This window comes from Bradysia coprophila, unplaced genomic scaffold (assembly GCF_014529535.1).
Source record: "Bradysia coprophila strain Holo2 unplaced genomic scaffold, BU_Bcop_v1 contig_232, whole genome shotgun sequence".
NCBI classification, from domain to species: Eukaryota; Metazoa; Arthropoda; class Insecta; order Diptera; family Sciaridae; genus Bradysia; species Bradysia coprophila.
This window is the reverse complement of record NW_023503493.1, coordinates 8,246,784-8,264,505: the sequence shown is the minus strand read 5'-3', so window position 1 is coordinate 8,264,505 and position 17,722 is coordinate 8,246,784. Positions and strand designations below refer to the sequence as shown.

The 17,722-nt window shown below is 38.6% G+C and overlaps 4 protein-coding genes across 6 annotated transcripts in view; 3 read left to right on the top strand and 1 right to left on the bottom strand.

The window, feature by feature from the left end:
- Positions 1 to 1,723, top strand: part of LOC119076404 — a 45,738-nt gene extending 44,015 nt beyond the window's left edge. The window contains exon 5 of the mRNA XM_037183130.1: positions 91 to 1,723. Coding sequence (XP_037039025.1) covers positions 91 to 1,658 — 1,568 coding nt within the window. The 3' untranslated portion in view covers positions 1,659 to 1,723. The remainder of the gene's footprint in view (positions 1 to 90) is intronic.
- Positions 1,724 to 5,569: 3,846 nt separating this feature from the next.
- LOC119076414 lies at positions 5,570 to 7,367 on the top strand. The gene is made up of 3 exons (XM_037183149.1): positions 5,570 to 6,027; positions 6,087 to 6,188; positions 6,264 to 7,367. Exons 1-3 carry the CDS (start codon positions 5,899 to 5,901, stop codon positions 6,576 to 6,578), a joined length of 546 nt encoding a protein of 181 aa, XP_037039044.1. The 5' UTR covers positions 5,570 to 5,898; the 3' UTR covers positions 6,579 to 7,367.
- A 3,373-nt stretch (positions 7,368 to 10,740) lies between these two features.
- LOC119076407 (bleomycin hydrolase-like) lies at positions 10,741 to 15,261 on the top strand. 3 transcript variants are annotated; one of them, XM_037183138.1, is made up of 8 exons: positions 12,660 to 12,700; positions 12,774 to 12,865; positions 13,027 to 13,184; positions 13,401 to 13,646; positions 13,710 to 14,099; positions 14,254 to 14,480; positions 14,687 to 14,807; positions 14,881 to 15,258. In XM_037183138.1, the coding sequence occupies exons 1-8, from the start codon at positions 12,675 to 12,677 to the stop codon at positions 15,094 to 15,096; spliced, it is 1,476 nt and encodes a 491-aa protein (XP_037039033.1). In that variant the 5' UTR covers positions 12,660 to 12,674; the 3' UTR covers positions 15,097 to 15,258. The 3 variants fall into 3 exon arrangements, with proteins under 3 accessions (XP_037039034.1, XP_037039033.1, XP_037039032.1); XM_037183139.1 differs by lacking the exons at positions 12,660 to 12,700; positions 12,774 to 12,865 and adding an exon at positions 10,741 to 10,892; XM_037183137.1 differs by lacking the exon at positions 12,660 to 12,700 and having other exon boundaries at positions 12,722 to 12,865; positions 14,881 to 15,261.
- LOC119076413 (uncharacterized protein F58A4.6-like) lies at positions 15,119 to 16,950 on the bottom strand. Its single transcript, XM_037183148.1, has 3 exons — positions 16,513 to 16,950; positions 15,634 to 15,748; positions 15,119 to 15,561 (listed from the first exon to the last, which is right to left on the bottom strand). The coding sequence occupies exons 1-3, from the start codon at positions 16,824 to 16,826 to the stop codon at positions 15,253 to 15,255; spliced, it is 738 nt and encodes a 245-aa protein (XP_037039043.1). The 5' UTR covers positions 16,827 to 16,950; the 3' UTR covers positions 15,119 to 15,252.
- Positions 16,951 to 17,722: the final 772 nt, after the last annotated feature.

Below are 17,722 nucleotides of genomic sequence, written 5' to 3'. Positions count from 1 at the left end.
AAAATAGTCATCGCTTCCTACCATTTTCATTTTAATTTATTATTATTATGAGCAGCAAACTGCTAACCACAGAAAATTTTACCTTTCCAGATGACGAATGGGTTCAAAGTCAACGCGAGAATCATTCGATCCTTCCACCAGCACCGGTAACTCGACCAATACAACACCGAACTTATCTTCCTGATAGATCGCCAGCTAACCACTTCAACGATAACAACACTCAACCGCCATCGTATCTTTATCCTCGTGATCAGCAAGCACCGTCTCGACCACCCAGCAATCAATACAAATCGAACGATCAAAATCGTTCGAATCGGTCAGCGAACCGAGAGGAGCCAATAAGACCCAGATCACAATCACGAGAAGAGGAGAAAATTAAACCGATCATCATTCGACCGCCAAACTTTGAGTCAAAGTTCAAGAATATTTTAGACGAACGACGATTCGGCGAGGACAATGACTATCCCCGAGCAGTGCCAATGGCGAAATTTGATCAAGAGAAAAAACGTTTGGATCGAACATTCCGGCAGGCTGAGGGACAAGAGAAGCGATATTTTGAAAAGGAGAGATCCCAAGATCGATACTATCGTGATGATGAGCCAGTATCCGATATTCCGAGGTACAGCGATAACAAAACGGAAAAGGAAAATTTGACGGACAAGCAAAAGTTTAGGGAATCGTTAATTGAACAACAGAAGTCGAGCAGATATAGAGACAGATACTCCGATCAAGGCCAACAACAACATAAAACATCTGCTTCACGCCAGAACCATCAAGAAGCGTTGGACAACAATAAGTACACGTCGAAGAGTAAATCAAAGTTCGAAAATACTGAAAGAAACGGTTACAAAGGCGAAGCCACGATTGAACGTTCGAATTATCGAAACAAAGCGACCGACAAGAAACTGGCCCGTGTCTACAGTGAGAAATCGGCTTTGGGCTACGACAGTCACAACTCGTACAAAGAAGCTGAAAGCTTGCCATATCGCGACAACATGGATCGAGTGGTGAAATCGCCAGTAATCCGTTACAATTCCTTCGACGAAAGTACATTCGGCGATATGATGGCCAGCGACGAACATCGGAGCCGCGAACGTGACGCCCTTTTTGTACAACAGGAAAAAATTCGACAAGCGGCACGATATCACAGCGGTGAACCGCCATCCCGATATCCAGAACGCGATGAGTTCAATGTCAGCCGTCGTCGGATAATTGATAGTCAACGAGATCGTTCACCGGAAACGGTACTCCGAATCTCTCCGAAAGATCGATTCCAAAATGCACGAGAAAAATTTCAAGCCATCGAACGGGAGCGCAGCTATCACGATTTGGGAAGTCACATTCGACGCACGGAGCCGCGACGAAATTCGTTGGAACGGAATGGCAATGTAATCGTACAGCATCGCTACGATAATCGGAAAATTGATTGGAGTTCAGATGAGGAGCAACCCATTTCTCGACGCGTTGTGCCCACTAGTTATCACGATGTGGATTCGTTTGTCGGTCATGAGCAAATGCCATCGTCGAGGGCATTAGGAGCTGCAAAGAGTTTGGGTAATTTGGTGAAAGGATATCGCCATAGCTATGCGGAGCCGATTGCTCGACAATTGCCAAGAAATAGCGGTCGTGTTGGTCTTGCTGCTGTGAATCCGTTTTAGAAGCCATTTTTGTTGAATGATCAAATTTTTGATCAATATTGAGGACCGTTACTTCAACATAGGAACAAATTAAAACAAAACAAAAAACAAATCCGGATGCAACTGATGTGCGAAGATGTACAAAACAAGTTTAAAATACTCATTCAGACGTTAACCTCGATGACCTATATTTGTGACGGCAACATCCTTTTAGAAACGGCAAGTGAATTGCAACAAACTCATTCAATCTGTTACTTCATTTGTATGAAACATCGCTAATGTTTGATGCAGAATGTATTACTTCAATATATTTGACATACATTCCGCTATATAACTGAAAACAGGCCACAGCTCATTGTTTATTCTTGTCTTCGATGCCGATAATAGATGATTAGTCGTTTCTATAAGAATGGTTAGGCGTCTTGAGATCCATCGTTTCCAGACATTAGTTATTCTTGTTGTAGAAGTTTATGAATTGTAAAAAATTAATCAAAATTAATTATTTTAAACAAGAAATATTATGTGCCTTACTACAATGTAAAAAATATTATATATGCGGTGTATATAACTACTTTTTCATTTAAATAAACGTTTTTATCACTCAAAGCGATTTTAATACGATTAGGAAAGGAAATGGCCGCTCAATGAAAATTCTACTCGAACTACCTGAAATGAGACATGAAAAAATTTGACTGCAAAGCTAGTGAACTTTCTACGAGGACCCTAAATGAGCATAAATTTCTATTGAGCTGTAGTCGAGCTGTAGTTGAGCTGTAGCAGCTGGCACTCATACAAACACGGATGAAATATACTACCCTAGTAGTAAAACCTTACTATGGACTTATAGGCAGTTTTTTTGTATGCACGGAAAAAACGGAAAATGTCAATGTACGTCTGATTCGATCACGATTTACGTGTGAGTCGCAAATACTACATCTCCTACGTAGTATGTACATCGAAGTCGTGAAATTTTACGTCTAAATCGTACAATAAACGACTGAGTGAACCATTGGTTTTGTACATTGTAGTTGAGTGAGGACAAAACCAATGGTTCACTCAGCCGTTTATTGTACGATGTAAACGTAGAATTTTACGACTTCGATGTACATACTACGTACGAGACGTAGCATTTGCGACCCACACGTAAAACGTGATCGACTAAAACGTACATCGACATTTTGTTATTTTTCCGTGTGCGTGGATCAGTCCTTTCGAATGGAAATTTGTCAACTCATTTGCTCAATACTCTCAGTCGTCCAGATGCTACATAAGGAAATGTTATGCGTCCTGCACTATTTTTCGCAATGTCATAGTAAAACTTACAAGCAACCGCTGGTTTCCTTTCATCTGGTCTCTAGGGGTTATTTGTATGTCACTCTAAAATCAATGTTCTTCAGAGCTTACCTCCCGCTGCCACATAAATATGTATGAGAACTTAGAAAAATTATAAACTGACACGCTAGTCACAGGGCCTGTAATTTGTGAAATTATGACGGTTGTCGGCCATTTTGTTAGTACTACAGCTGTACTATCGGCTTTCTAATAAAAACAAAATGACAATCGTCTAAAATTTACTCGAGTCGAGATATATAGTGTAGAGGTGTCCAAAATTGTATGGAAAAATTAAAGTGCCAAAATGTTTGGGGCGTAGGGCAGAAAATCATTCTATATGGTCCCCTGATAAAAAGTGTCTATGGGACCGACTCGATCCGAATCGATTTAGGGGTCGCTCAGGGACGAAGTATATGAAAAACAGCCAAAATCGCTTGCAAACCAGGTTTTTAGAAAAATAATTATTTTGGACTGATGATGAAGAGTGATGTTAGGACATCTTAGTTTATATTAGTGTAAAATCATCACGAGAAAACACTTTTCAACTTTTCCCGTGTATCGACACCTACTGTGCCCAGGCAGTGCTGGTCAAAGATCAGATTCATAGCGTATATTCTGAGAGCGAGTCCTTATCTGTGACGACCAGAACCCAAAAAATTATTATGTGGAAATGTTCGGAGTAACAAGGGCTTCAAGATAATGCAAAAAAAAGTTTCGTTATTTCAGATTTGTTTGATACTTTTCAGATTAAACTTATTACTCGGCGTCCCCGGCGAACTTTGAAGAGTTGCACTGGACGTCCACGCAAAGGTTCCGATCTCTTTTTGTCATTTCTTGATAGCTTACCATGTAACCATTCAAAATAAACCAAATTTGTCAGAAGGTACAGACTAAGTCGACTTCGATGAGACCTAATGTGTGCCCATGTCGCATTTCTCGAAAATTTCAATATGAAAAAATTCGAAAGATGAAATTTATCATCTTACACACTTTTAAGGTGTATAATTTTGTTGTAATATTCTCATTTTGTGTCGTAAATAAGCTCTGCTCAGTCAAAGTTCTGAAAATCATGAAATTTGAAATTTTCGAATTTTTTCATATTGAAATTTTCGAGAAATGCGACATGGGCACACATTAGGTCTCATCGAAGTCGACTTAGTCTGTACCTTTTGACAAATTTGGTTTATTTTGAATGGTTACATGGTAAGCTATCAAGAAATGACAAAAAGAGATCGGAACCTTTGCGTGGACGTCCAGTGCAACTCTTCAAAGTTCGCCGGGGACGCCGAGTAATAAGTTTAATCTGAAAAGTATCAAACAAATCTGAAATAACGAAACTTTTTTTTGCATTATCTTGAAGCCCTTGTTACTCCGAACATTTCCACATAATAATTTTTTGGGTTCTGGTCGTCACAGATAAGGACTCGCTCTCAGAATATACGCTATGAATCTGATCTTTGACCAGCACTGCCTGGGCACAGTAGGTGTCGATAAACTAAGATGTCCTAACATCACTCTTCATCATCAGTCCAAAATAATTATTTTTCTAAAAACCTGGTTTGCAAGCGATTTTGGCTGTTTTTCATATACTTCGTCCCTGAGCGACCCCTAAATCGATTCGGATCGAGTCGGTCCCATAGACACTTTTTATCAGGGGACCATATAGAATGATTTTCTGCCCTACGCCCCACACATTTTGGCACTTTAGTTTTTTGGACACCCCTAATATAGTGCAGTTGATAAGGACCATTTATATGAGAACGTTTACACTCGTATACAAGCTGGGCTACTCTTCTAAAAGTTAGTTTTTCTCATTGCAAAGTAGGTGAAATTATCATTAAGGAACCCACTGATAATTTTAGCTACTTTACGATGAGAAAAATTAACTTTTAGAAGAGTAGCCCAGCTTTTATACGAGTGTAAACGTTCTCGTATAAATTAATGGTCCTTATCAACTACACTAATAGACAAAAACACAATGTTCACTGTACGGCCGAGTATCCCGACTAACACCCAGTCCATGAATCCCTTACTTCCGATCGTGTGAAATTATTTTGATAGCTTATTTTCCTGAGTGGTATATATAGTTAGCAATTTAAAACTCTGACTGGTCCTCTAGAATTGCATATACAGGGTGACAAAAGTGAAGCTCGACATGAAAATCTAGATTTTTTATTTCAGTCAAAACACTTAATACTAAATTTTTTGAGTTGTTGTGTAAAAGATTCCGCACAAAATTTGTTTAACAAATGACAATCTAGATTTTTTTCTCAATTTTTGTTAGGCACACGCTCGAACAAGACTGAAATGCTTAAACAAAAAATCCACAACTTTTGTGTGGAATCATCTACAAACCACAACAACTCACAAAACAGAAAACATGTAAAATTTAATTTTTCTCTCTGTGTAGTAGTAGATTATAGCGTTTCTAACTTGTAGCTGTTTCACCGAGTAAGTAATTTTTTACCCCATATATATACGATACGGAGGAAAGAGCTTCTCTTTTCCCTTCAGCAGTGTCTTTTTTTTTCCGCATTCAACCCTAATACCACATTCTGTCAGGTAGAAAATCAAGACTTGCGCACATCGGTAGTAGAATATCGTAATATAGTATTTCCTCATATACAGCGTAATTGATGAAATGTGACAAGTGAAAACATTGTGAGTGGACAATCGTCAGTTCAATCTCGGTTATTTTGTACCTTTTTTACGGTTAGATTGCAATATTCTTCCGACTATCCAGTACTCATCCGACACCAGTAATTCCAACTCCAAGTGAATTTAGATTACTTTTTTTAAGTTCTAGCATCGTAGCCTTTTGTCACAAGACTTTAAATCGAAATTATTGTGGAGCTCCAAATAGAACTGAAAAATCGATTTCGATTTGTAAATAAGTTGAACCGAAAATTAAAAAAAATCCATTCGCACAATGGCTGAGGGAACCTACGAATATGAGTGCAATCGTGCTGAATTGTTGGGAATCGATCCACCGAATAGGGCTGATTTTGAGGCAGCGTTAAAGGTTCAACAAGAGGAAATGGAGAAGGAGTTGGCCAATGTAAGTTGAGGCTTTTAATATTTGGATGACCCTATGTTGTTACAATTTTGTTTCAAAAGGAAGTGGAAACAACTGAAGAGCAACTAAATAATACGTCCGGAAAATTTGATGAACTGAACAGTATACTGTCGGTAACCCAACAACGGTTGAACAAATTTAAGGTGAGTTTGGCATTTAATTATGTTCCAGGTGTTTGGAACTATTTGTAAATGAATTATCCCGTCCACCCATAACAGACAGCCTGTGGTAGTCTAACAAACCTATTGAAAATTCGCGGAAATCAAAAAACCGACATGCCTGATAGCTTACACCCAACAACATCGAATGATGAGTCAGAAAGTGCAAATAGTGGTGACCAGTCAACGCATACCGATGCGCCATTAGATAGTTCTGAAACAATGCAACCACAATCGAGCAAAGGAAATGCGAATAGTATGCAACAGAAGATGTCGTGCCAGTTCGATAAATTAGACGCAATGATTAACAAAGCGGAAAATGCTCAGTACTCAATGTCACATCAGAACAAACAGATGAAGAGTTTCTTAAAGTAGTTGGATCGTAAATGTAGCAAACAGAAAATTGAGGTTTCTTCGATTCAAGTCGTATAGTTTTCATATTCGTTGTTTGCACGGATAGTTTAGGAGAACAACTACATCAAACATCCACTACATCTTACGTTTTTCTGATTCATTATTTTCTGTCTCTTTAACCCACAAAAATTCAGTAATTAGCTAAACTGTCACCACGGTCTGTGGGTAGACAAGGAAATGTAAGAAAAATGTGTCGTCAAAACACCACATTCACACAGCTTTCGTATCGGATACGATCTGCATTCGGATAGATTTTATTGTATTCACCTCGAAGAACAATATTAAGATGAATGTAGTTCGCTACTTGCGGAGAGTCATAAGTTGTGGATAGAATGAGTTGAATTTATTAAGAGCGCAGCGAGTGGTAATAAAAATCGGCTTTAAGTGCAATTTTACTGTGCACAATACTAAGCTTTTTTCGCAAATGAGTGGTGAGTGTTTTTGAAGACACTAGACGTGTTGTCACAGACAAAAAAGGTTATTTTTTACCGTTACTGAATTTGTTCGAACGTCTCTATTTCTGTCTTTGTAATGTTTTTTAGAAGTTTAGTGCAATTTTTCGAATCTCAATTTGTAGTAAATTCTGAAATCTTGTCATTCAAATCATCCATTTTGAAACCACCTCCTCCTCAATTATTTGCTCAAACGTAACAGTTAAATGAGAAAAAAAATGAAGTGTAGCCTAGCACTATATAATTGCCATTACAAAATTGTACAAACCAATGACTTGGCAATCGCGCTTTTAACAACCATTAACCATTGTAGCTTTTTAAGCCTTTTGCTAATAATCAAAGCCACTAGCACAGGTAGAATATTGCTTATGTCAAATAGGGTAATAAGTAACAGCAGTGTACCATGCAATTTTTCATTTATACAATGTTTCAAGGTCACGCTGTTAGTGTAGAGTAGCACTAATTGACTCAAACAATATTCTATTACTATGCGTGCTTTGGAATAGTCCGAGCCAACACAATCCTAGCAATAAATTAGATTTTCAACGGAATCATTTGAATGACGTTTTTTTACAGTGACACCATTGAATCCTACACTGATCGACTGCCCCATTTCATTTCTTATTTATTTTTAGTTTATTGCTAGGAGTGCGTTGTCCAAACAAAAAAAGTGTCAGATTTATACACAATCTTAAAATTTACGATTAATCTGCATATCCACACTGTCAACGTTGATATTAAGTTAAATTTTCAATGTTTTTAAGGTGCTTCCAAAAAATATCTTCATGTGATCTTCTTTCAACTTAAGTAAAAATGTAAAATTGTTGTTGATTATTGTAAAATTGAACATTTGAATGTTGTTGGTCTTATTTATAAAGAAAAAAAGTTTAACGGAAATTACACACACGGAATTTTGGAAACCGACACATTTTCTGTTTCTGTGTTTTACTTGAGTTTCTGATTTCTCCATATAAAAATACACGCAAAATTCACAAAAAACCAGCAAACCACGAAACAGAAAATGTGTCGGTTTTAGGTTGACTTTTATTTGACACCTAGCTGAGGAGGCTTCAGTGACAAGAGCTGTCGCTTAGGATTGTGTGTTTTAACTCATACAACGAAAACAAGTAATCTATATTTACAAAAGAAACGCAGTGATGATTTCATCAGCCTCCGGATATGTTCTATGTTCTCTAAACAGAACATAACCGTTCTTACTTTATTTGATTTAAACTTTCTTAGTTTGTTTGCTAGATAGAGTATTGATAGGACATGCTTTATTTTGATGCGATCAACCGAAAAGGTAAGTAATAGATCTAAAGGTTTTTCAACAGTTCGTCGGTAATTTAAAGGATTTATAGGTCGTAGAGGTATAAGCACCAGTCTAAAAATTGCGATCTACGTAACCCCCGTCGTAAGCTACTGATAAGTAAATTTGGTAAATTAAATCGAATCATCGGCATCCACGGGCACTTTTAAGCTTTTTGAGTTCTTATACACTTTTTTCTGTTTATTCCAAGATCATTACTTTCCGATAAAGTGTGTATAATATCTTTTTCCTAACTAGTGTTGAAATATCGCGACTTCGTCGTTCATTTTCCTACTCATTTAGGAAAAACGTTGTTCCTAACCTATGCTAAAAGGAAAATAGCTATTTGCGAATACATTATTCTAGTGTATCTGTGAATCTATTATTTTTACTCTAAAAGAAATCAAAATTATTCCTGCATTCACAAAGCGATTCTGCTATCCAATTTAAATACCGAAATGGAATACCGAATATCGTTTGTATGATCTCAGAGCGAAAAAGTCTAATTTTCAGGTATTGTAAAAAGCAATCGCCCGAGAACGTTTAATGCGATATCTAAAAGTGTACCTGTCCTATTTTTTTTTTAATTTGCATTTACAATATCACTTCATGTCATTGCGCGTGAAGTACAAAAAAAAATTGTTTCTAAAAGTTTCGTTAACATAAAAAAAAATCGTTTGGCTTACATTATAGAGTTCAGCTAGGCTAATATCACAAAATCTTTGAGTTAAAAATAAATAAAAATATAAATTAATTTCAAATCACAGCAAGTAAACAGGCAAATATAACAAGCATATTTATCACTTTCAAACATTAATTTAAGTTTGAGCCTTAAACAACATTCCGCAACTGCAATATCTCTTCATCAAGTTCATCATATTCCTCAATTGATAACACAAGCGCAGGATGTACAGGGTTCGCAGAAGTTCGTCTAGAGCCATGTGGGTTGAATGAATGTATGTGTCTCCTTCTCCTTGTATTGTAGTCATGTAGAGATGCGTTTTCAACGAACGTAAAGTTGTGCTTCCTCATTGATTTTTTCATTTTCCGAATATTAGTTACCCGTTCCACAGTTGCTAGTATCTCAATAGGCAGTATGCTGTTACTGTAGATGAACGTCGTCGATGTTAGTCGTGGCAGTCGGTACATTGCTCGCTTTAGGCCAATAAATAGGCAAGTAACGTATTTCCTTCTGTAGTTGGATTTGATTGTGTCAACCAATTGAAGTGCTACACTAAGGCAGCTGGAATGCTGCAGGAATCCAAATTGGTTGCAAATGAACAGTCTAATGTTGGCAAGATAATCGTACGGTGTCGGGGAATCTCGCACACGCGATCATAGTATGCGTCCTTTTACGACATGTAACGAAAAGTCATGACTGTGCGAGATTCACCACTTAGAGGTGAATCTCGCACACCATGAATTTGTGTGGTGTGCGAGATTACCCTACCCCAATCGTACAGCTGCTGTAGCATCAAGCTCTCAAACTCTTTCGATAATGAAGGCAAAAGCGTTAGGCCTCTGTAGTTCTCGGTGTCATTACCTTCAGTCGTCCCTTTAACAGTTCTCTTGGATATACAGAAGTAACGACTGCCAGATTAAAACAAAAAGCAATAATCGGGGCAATTGACTCAGCGGTGGTTTTGAGCAATCCCATCGGCAATTTATCATGACTGGTTGACTTCTTATCAGGTAGACTGGCGATTGTCCTGGCAACATCAGAGGCATTTACAGTTTTAAATGAAAAGTCATTACCTGCTGGCGCTTTTATGAAAATTCTGACATTTTTTTCATTTTTCTTCTTGCTGCAAGTGTGTATTTTGCACACTTTTGTGTATTCACAAAAAGTGTGTAAAATACACACTTTTAAATTTTTTTTACACTCAATGAGCACGCTTAGAAGAGCCAGTGTAATAGACCGAAGATAAAAATACGGGGTAAACAACTCCTGGGAAAATAATAGTAAATATGTGGCTTTAACTGTTTTACCAGCTACGTAACTACAGCATGTACTGCAGAACACTTTTTGTTGTGACTTTACTCACCGTTTAAAAAATAAGGCCGAAAGTACATTCATGATTCATTTATCTCTGTTGGAAAATGTAAAATTAAGGCTTTCCACTTTTACAAAACCACGCCGTTTTGCCTCCGTTAAGCTAAGTCATGCCTCTTTTCTATTGTTTAAAATGTAAACGGAGAAAAAACAGAGTGGTTTTGTCGTTAGTGATTTCGCGCAATTTATTTAAAAATTCCATTTTAACCGTTCCACAATGCTTGCTTCCACTCATGCGTCGGTTCAGATTTTTAAAAGATTTCCATATTTTCCTATAGTCAAAGAGATGCGTATGTGTGTGAATGTTTTTGTTTATGCGTTTTTTATCATCCAACAGCACATCCATACACACAGTGCTACATTTAAACGTCAGCTGCAGTGAAAGTGAAAAGAAATTTTTTGGAAACAAAAGTTCAATTGGAAAATCGAAAGAGTCTGCAGCAGGAACATGGATGATATGGGTAACAAATTTTCTTATCAAAACAATTTAAATTTAAATGGAAAGTGGTCGGTTGTAAGTGTATTACGAATACGCATACTTGAACTCGTTGACCTTATCCATAATTTCGATATAGCAAGTGCAGCCATTGAAGAATGATTGTGTGATTTTGAACATTTTTCTTTTCTTTGTTCAAGAGACTAAAGTGTTTGACGTAAACTTTGTTCTTCGAGAGTTTAGACTTTTGTTTTATGGAATAGAAAAGCTCACAATTAATGGAATATGCAACTCAGAGTCAATTCGGGTCGATATTCTACGATTTATTCTCGTTTTTCAATAAAAACCATTGTTTCGATCGAGAGAAAAATTTTCAGTAGCATTATTTGGAGTAGCTAGATACCCATATATTACCACCATCCAACGCACTTCAAGCAAAAGTGCTATTAATGACAGCTGTCAAATAGAGTAATACTTTGTATGAAAAAAGTGTCCGAATTTTTTTAGAGTCTCTAAATTAGTTCGATACACTGTCCAGTTTCAGTACCCTATTTAGAGTACTGCTTGAAGTGCGTTGCACCATCACATTCATGCGATGTTATCCTTTTCCAATTCTAATTAATTACTTCCAAGCCGTATAAAATCGGTAGACATATCGGATTCGATAGTTTAAAATCTCGTGTTACGCGTCTTAACACCCTATCCCATCAGCAAATTACTAGCCAATTAACCCGTCCATAATTTTCACGTGAGAGCTCATAGTTTTTCGATTGTTTATGAAACACTCGTGATTCATCTATGGCTATAGCCGATCGTTGAAAATGTTGCGATTCAAAAGCCGTGTTTGCTGTTGTTGTTAGCATAGCCATTAGACCCGTACAAAGGAACGAGTCTCATATTCTGTTTCATAGAAGCAATTTCAATCTCAGAGTAGTTGGACAATGTTTCATGTTTGGAGATGCCAAATTACGATTTGTATTTATTATTTTTCATGGTTGTGTCTCTGCCAGGAGAATTCTGTTTTTCTTTCAGTCGAACGTCGATAAAAAAAACTTTTCTTCTATGACAGGTGTTAACAGACGACTGAGGCAAGTTATAGGATGAGAACGAGGTCGATTGGAATTATTTCTTGTAAATTAAAACTAAAACATAAAGTGTCAGTTGAAGCACTAGACTGGCTATGCTATAGCCATTTAGACGATTAATGCAAAAATGTTGTAAAAGTCCCTCTATTCATCCGATAAGTCATCGTCTCTTCAAGCTAAATTTTGCAGAATGGTCTGCCAACCTGCAGAGACAAACTATGCGTCGTCATTATTCTTCCAAACTTCCTGATCTTCGTGATTAAGTCACAACCATTGCTTTCATATCACACTGGTTCCACTTACGTAATACTCGGAACGTGTCGTTTTACATTTTCAGTTTAGACCAGGTCAAGTTCGAGTAACTCGAAATGTTCAGTGAAAATTTGTTATTTCTTTTACCCGAACCCGTTCCAACCTGAAAAGTTCAGGCTCCGGTCAGATTCGGGTAGAACCTATTCCGGTTCGAATTGATATAGATCACGTTCGGTACGAATTTGAAATCTTAGTTCAGGTTCGGGTCAACTTAAGTGAATGCTATCAAATTGCGACATTTTCTCGAACGGGTCTCACTGCACAGCTAAGAGTGGTTGCGCTTGCAGATATTGACTGCGACCGATATTTATTAAAACAATTGCTACGTTGGTCTTTGTTGCCATTGTGTTTCGTCAGATATGTAGTGTAGTGTGTGATGGTCGGAAATCGATTCATTTCAATCAATAGAAATGAAATCTTATGATCTGTGCACTTGGTATGTTTGTTTGACTTTAAATGAAAATTTTCTCACCGTTTCTCACCAACCGTTGTTGTTTGTCGCTCTTAAGTTTATTCTACGGATGTGCAATTGATAGTCCTCGTCATCATACTGAAGCAAATGTTATGCATTTGCATGAAAATTGTGTGGGTGTTCTAGCAGGTAAAGAGTAGAAATGCTTTTCCCTTTATTGTGTCGGATCATCGTTTTGATGTTAGGATTTGTTGTAACGAGAGAGTTCGTGTTCACGCATAAGAAACATTTTGTCGGTGTGGACGTGTTCTTAATTCTGCTAATTGAATCATCGTTCTATTCCCGGACAGAATCCCTGACACAAGAGACTGTGTCGCAGTGGAAGGAGAGCTTTAAAGCGGATCCGAAAAATCTACTTGCCCAAAATGCCTGCGCACGAAACGACCCATTCGAAATTTCCATTTCGAAGCAACGGCTACAGAATACGCACCATATGTTCAACCGCAGGGTAAGTTTAAATTTAATCTGGCTGTCGGTGATGTTTCGTACCGGATCTTACGTTGAGAAAATGCATTGTCTTAGCAACGGGAAGCGGTGAAAAATGAAGAAAAAATACAAAGCCATTGTTTTCACGATTATCAGCCCCAATTAAGACATTACTGTAGACTGTGCCATTTCCCTAATGAATGTGTTGGTTCTGACGTGTTCAAACAAATTCTTACAGATCGAAGCCGAAGGAAAACCAGTCACCAACCAGAAAGGTTCCAGTCGCTGCTGGCTCTTTGCGGCGTTAAATGTTATGCGAATTCCGTTCATGAAAGCGCACAATATCGAAGAATTCGAATTCTCGCAGGCGTATCTGTTCTACTGGGATAAAATCGAGCGTTCCTACTACTTCCTGAATAAATTCGTTGAGCTCGTTCAGCGTGGCGAGAAACCTGACGGTCGGTTGATGGCGTTTTTGTTGAAGGTGAGCGTGCGCCATTTCCACAAAATTGAATGAATTCGTGAACCAAAAAGATTACTTTCTTAGAATCCAATAGATGAAGGTGGTCAATGGTCCATGGTGATCAACTTGGTCAGTAAGTACGGCGTTATGCCGAAGAAATACTTTCCGGAAACGTTCAGCTGTGAAGCGAGTCTACGCATGAACATGGCCTTGAAGAGCAAACTGCGTGAATATGCAAGAATTCTTCGGGTGATGATCACGGAAGAAAACGCAACGAAAGAGGCCATCAAGACCAAAATCATGGAACAGATGAAAGAGGTGTACAATATCGTCGGCATTTGCATCGGAATACCGGGCGATACGTTCAATTGGGAGTATTATGATAAGACAAAGAAATACCAAGCCACGGGCGATATTACACCGCTACAATTCTACGAAACCCTGGTGAAGCCGTATTTCAATGTTGAAAACAAAGTAAGTCACAGCGAACCATTCCAGCGAACTATTCTCATAGAGTTGATAACAGACGGCGTTGCTTCTGTCACGCATGCATCGCCATCTGTTATTAACTCTCTGAACGAACTGGAAGTAAAATTTATCGTTTTCTCGTTTCTAATTTATTTTTCAGTTATGTCTCATGAATGATGCGCGACGGACTAGCCACTACAATTTTACGTACACCGTTGATTGTCTGAACAATGTTGTTGGCGGCCAACAAGTTATTTACAACAATCAACCAGTGAAATCATTGCAGCAAGCGGTCGTAAAGAGCATCTTGAATGGGGAGCCGGTATGGTTTGGATGTGATGTTGGAAAACGTACATACAGGAAGCATGGCATTTTGGACGTGGAAATGTGAGTGCTTTGTTCATGATAATTTCGATGGAATGAGAAAGGGCTTTAGGTCACAATGATGACCTAGTTGCCTTTGCAACTTGGAATCGATGCAAATGTTGGGAGAATGTTTGTGCTTTGTACATCTTTAATCCGATGGGTTGACCCTTCTCTCCTTTCAACCTATTCCCCAAAGTGACCCCGTTCCCCTATTTTTCTATTCGCAGAAATGACTTCAAAACGCTATTCGGAGTCGACATTCAAACGACCCTATCGAAAGAGGATCGACTTATTTACGGCGAATCGGCTCTGACCCATGCCATGGTGTTTACGGCTGTGCATTTGAACGTAAGTGTTTTTCATGGGACGACATCGAGGAGATTTCTTGAAGATAAATCCAAAATTTTTGCACTTTGAACAGGAAAATGGTGCACCGATTCGATACCGTGTGGAGAATTCATGGGGCGAAGATCCCGGCGAAAAGGGATACATCATAATGACGGACGATTGGTTCAGAGAGTTTGTTTACGAAGTGGTGGTCGACATAAAGTATATAACTGACGACGTTGCAGCCATTTTTCCGTTAGAACCGATTGTGCTTCCAGCATGGGATCCTATGGGCACCTTAGCACAATAGATTTCCGAGGGGCGGGAATATTTTTCATTTAAATCAATTCTTTGTTTGTGTTCGATGTCTTCAGAATCAGAAACGTGTGTGGTATGACGTGATTGCTGCGTGAATAACCGTTTGCCAATAAACTTTTTTTTTTGTACAAATAAAGACAACAATTTACTAAACCGAGCCCACTGATTTATTACAAACTTCCATACGAATTGACTTCCGATTTTCTGACCGTTGCTGATAAGCATACTGCAATTTCATCCAAATTCCGACGCACATTTTCCTCAACCGTGGATCATACTCTTCCTCCATCTTGGCCACTTCGTACTGTTGCCGGATTATCCGTTTCGCTAACCTGAGCCGTCCGCGTTGGATCAACGACAGCGAAACGAATAACTTACTTCTGGCTACGATCAGTGGATCACCGAACTGCAGACCCAATTTCAGTTGATAGAACGATATTTTACCGGCTATCTCAGCCTGTAAGTGAACGAACACATAATAGCAACAATGATCTGGATGTAATGAGACGGAATCAAGACGACAACTTACGCAGTTCGTTTTGCTGTCACCTAACGCTGAAAAGGCACCGCCTAACGTTGACAACCAGGACAGTAAATGGTCGAGTTCCACCTTTTCCCAGGCTGTGTGTCTGGTCAATGAGTTCCTGTTGAGAGAGAGCATGAGGAACACAAAATTTTTGGAGTCATTACACCCCGACGTGAGTAGATCCATTTTTTGGGTCTATGCGCTGAGGCAATGCTCTTTTTATCACCGAAGATAAGTGATGTGATGCAAGTCAAATAGAGGACCAAAATCATAAGAGAGAGGGAGAGAGAGAGAGGAAGAGCTTTAACTAAAGATGTTGACTCTGACGACTAGTAACACCGATGCTTTCAGGTCAGGCCCGGCTGAACCTATAAGCATTCGGCGATGCTCAAAGAGCGTCTTGATTTTTGAATGAATGACGAGCAATCCGGTACTTGTTCAAGTGTTACTTCCCGTCTCACAATTCTAGATTTAGGAGAGTTGCCTTGTGCAGAACTACTTTTCATTTACCATAAGGAAGCAACTAGTGGACGACTCGTAACTGGTCGACTCTTTAGTATCCCTCACTACCAACAATTCCGAAACTTCATTTGAATCAGATGGTCTTTAGATAGTCACTTGAGGAAGTTCTTTGAAGTTTTGCAATCGAAACACTCTCGGGCCCACTTCGACCTTTTGGCCGAGAACTATGTTAGGTGAAACAGGTCAGTTACAAGCCCTCTTGGGTTTCGCTATGAGCTCTTAGTTGTATCTCTTTCAAGTACGCATTTTTGTTGCTCCATCTACTCTTTCAGTGTTCGTAACAGGCAGAAGGCTCGTTACAGGCCTATTTACCCTTTAATGACAATCGTAAAAAGTTTAAAAAAGCATCCGAAAACTCACCAATCACGATCGATCACTTCTCGATGCGGCTGCACTACGACTATCATCGGTATTCCTTCCAATTCGTTCACAGATTTTATCACACATTGTCTATAAAAAAGCGACGCATTCAATTCATTCAAGAAGAACCAAAACGACCATGTCTGGGCAGTGAATGTAACAAATTTGTGGTTCTTGTTGGTTTGACTATTATCACAGGGAAATTTGTTGTTGCTGTTTAGCGGCTTGAAACGAATTCGTGACGATTGCACGGAGATCGTGCAAATGTATTGACTGTCCGAATTGAACAGATTCACGATTGTTTTGCACTTCATTGTTCGATATAGTTGGGCCTTAGTTTTCTACAAATTCATTTTATTATCGAACGGATTAAGCCAAGACATTTATTCGTACTGCGGAGGTTATGTTTTGATTTTTTAGTTGTCAAATGAACAGATGTTTTTATTCAACAGTCGGCAGGGTAGACCAAAATGTATTTCATTTCCATTGTTCCGTTGATGTCGTTCCTGGTTTAAGAGTGTGTTAGTGTGGGTATGTTCCACAAGTTTTCTTGCGAAGTGAGCGGGATACGAAGTTGTGGGGGTGTTTTCAAATGAAAGACGGAAGCCAGAGCAAATATTGGCGCTGTGATTTGTAGATCATTAAAATAACCGCTGGCGTGACAATCGACGGTTCGGTTTTGTGTGCAAACTAATGACAACCAACTTTGCTTCTAAGAAAAATCCCCGTATTTAGTTCCTTTACATTCATTTCAAAGAATTGGACGCACTCACTTATTCATTACTATGTGAAATTGCGAAGTTGGTTTCAATTAGTTTGCACACTTTTCCCCACCATTCCTCACGTTTCCGTCATCAGTTTCACCAAACGAAGAGATCTATGCGGATTAGAGTAAAACTGCCGGTCTTTTGACAATTTAAAAAAGCAATTTGTTAACAAATTGATATTTGCAGTTTCTATTCAGTTTTTGGACATTTTTGAGTCGAAACTACCAGAATTTCTAGAATGCCAGTTTCAATTTTTAATACAAGAGAGCTTGCCATCACACTGTAGTCGAATTTTATCGCGTAGCCATGGACGAATTGAAAATTTTCGTTAGTTTGCTTTCCAGTTGTTCCTCACGAACCTTCAGCTTACTTCAGTTACTTCAGGCCGAGAACACACGAGCAATTTGACGCAATTTTTCAACTACGTAAAAGGTGAACTCGCA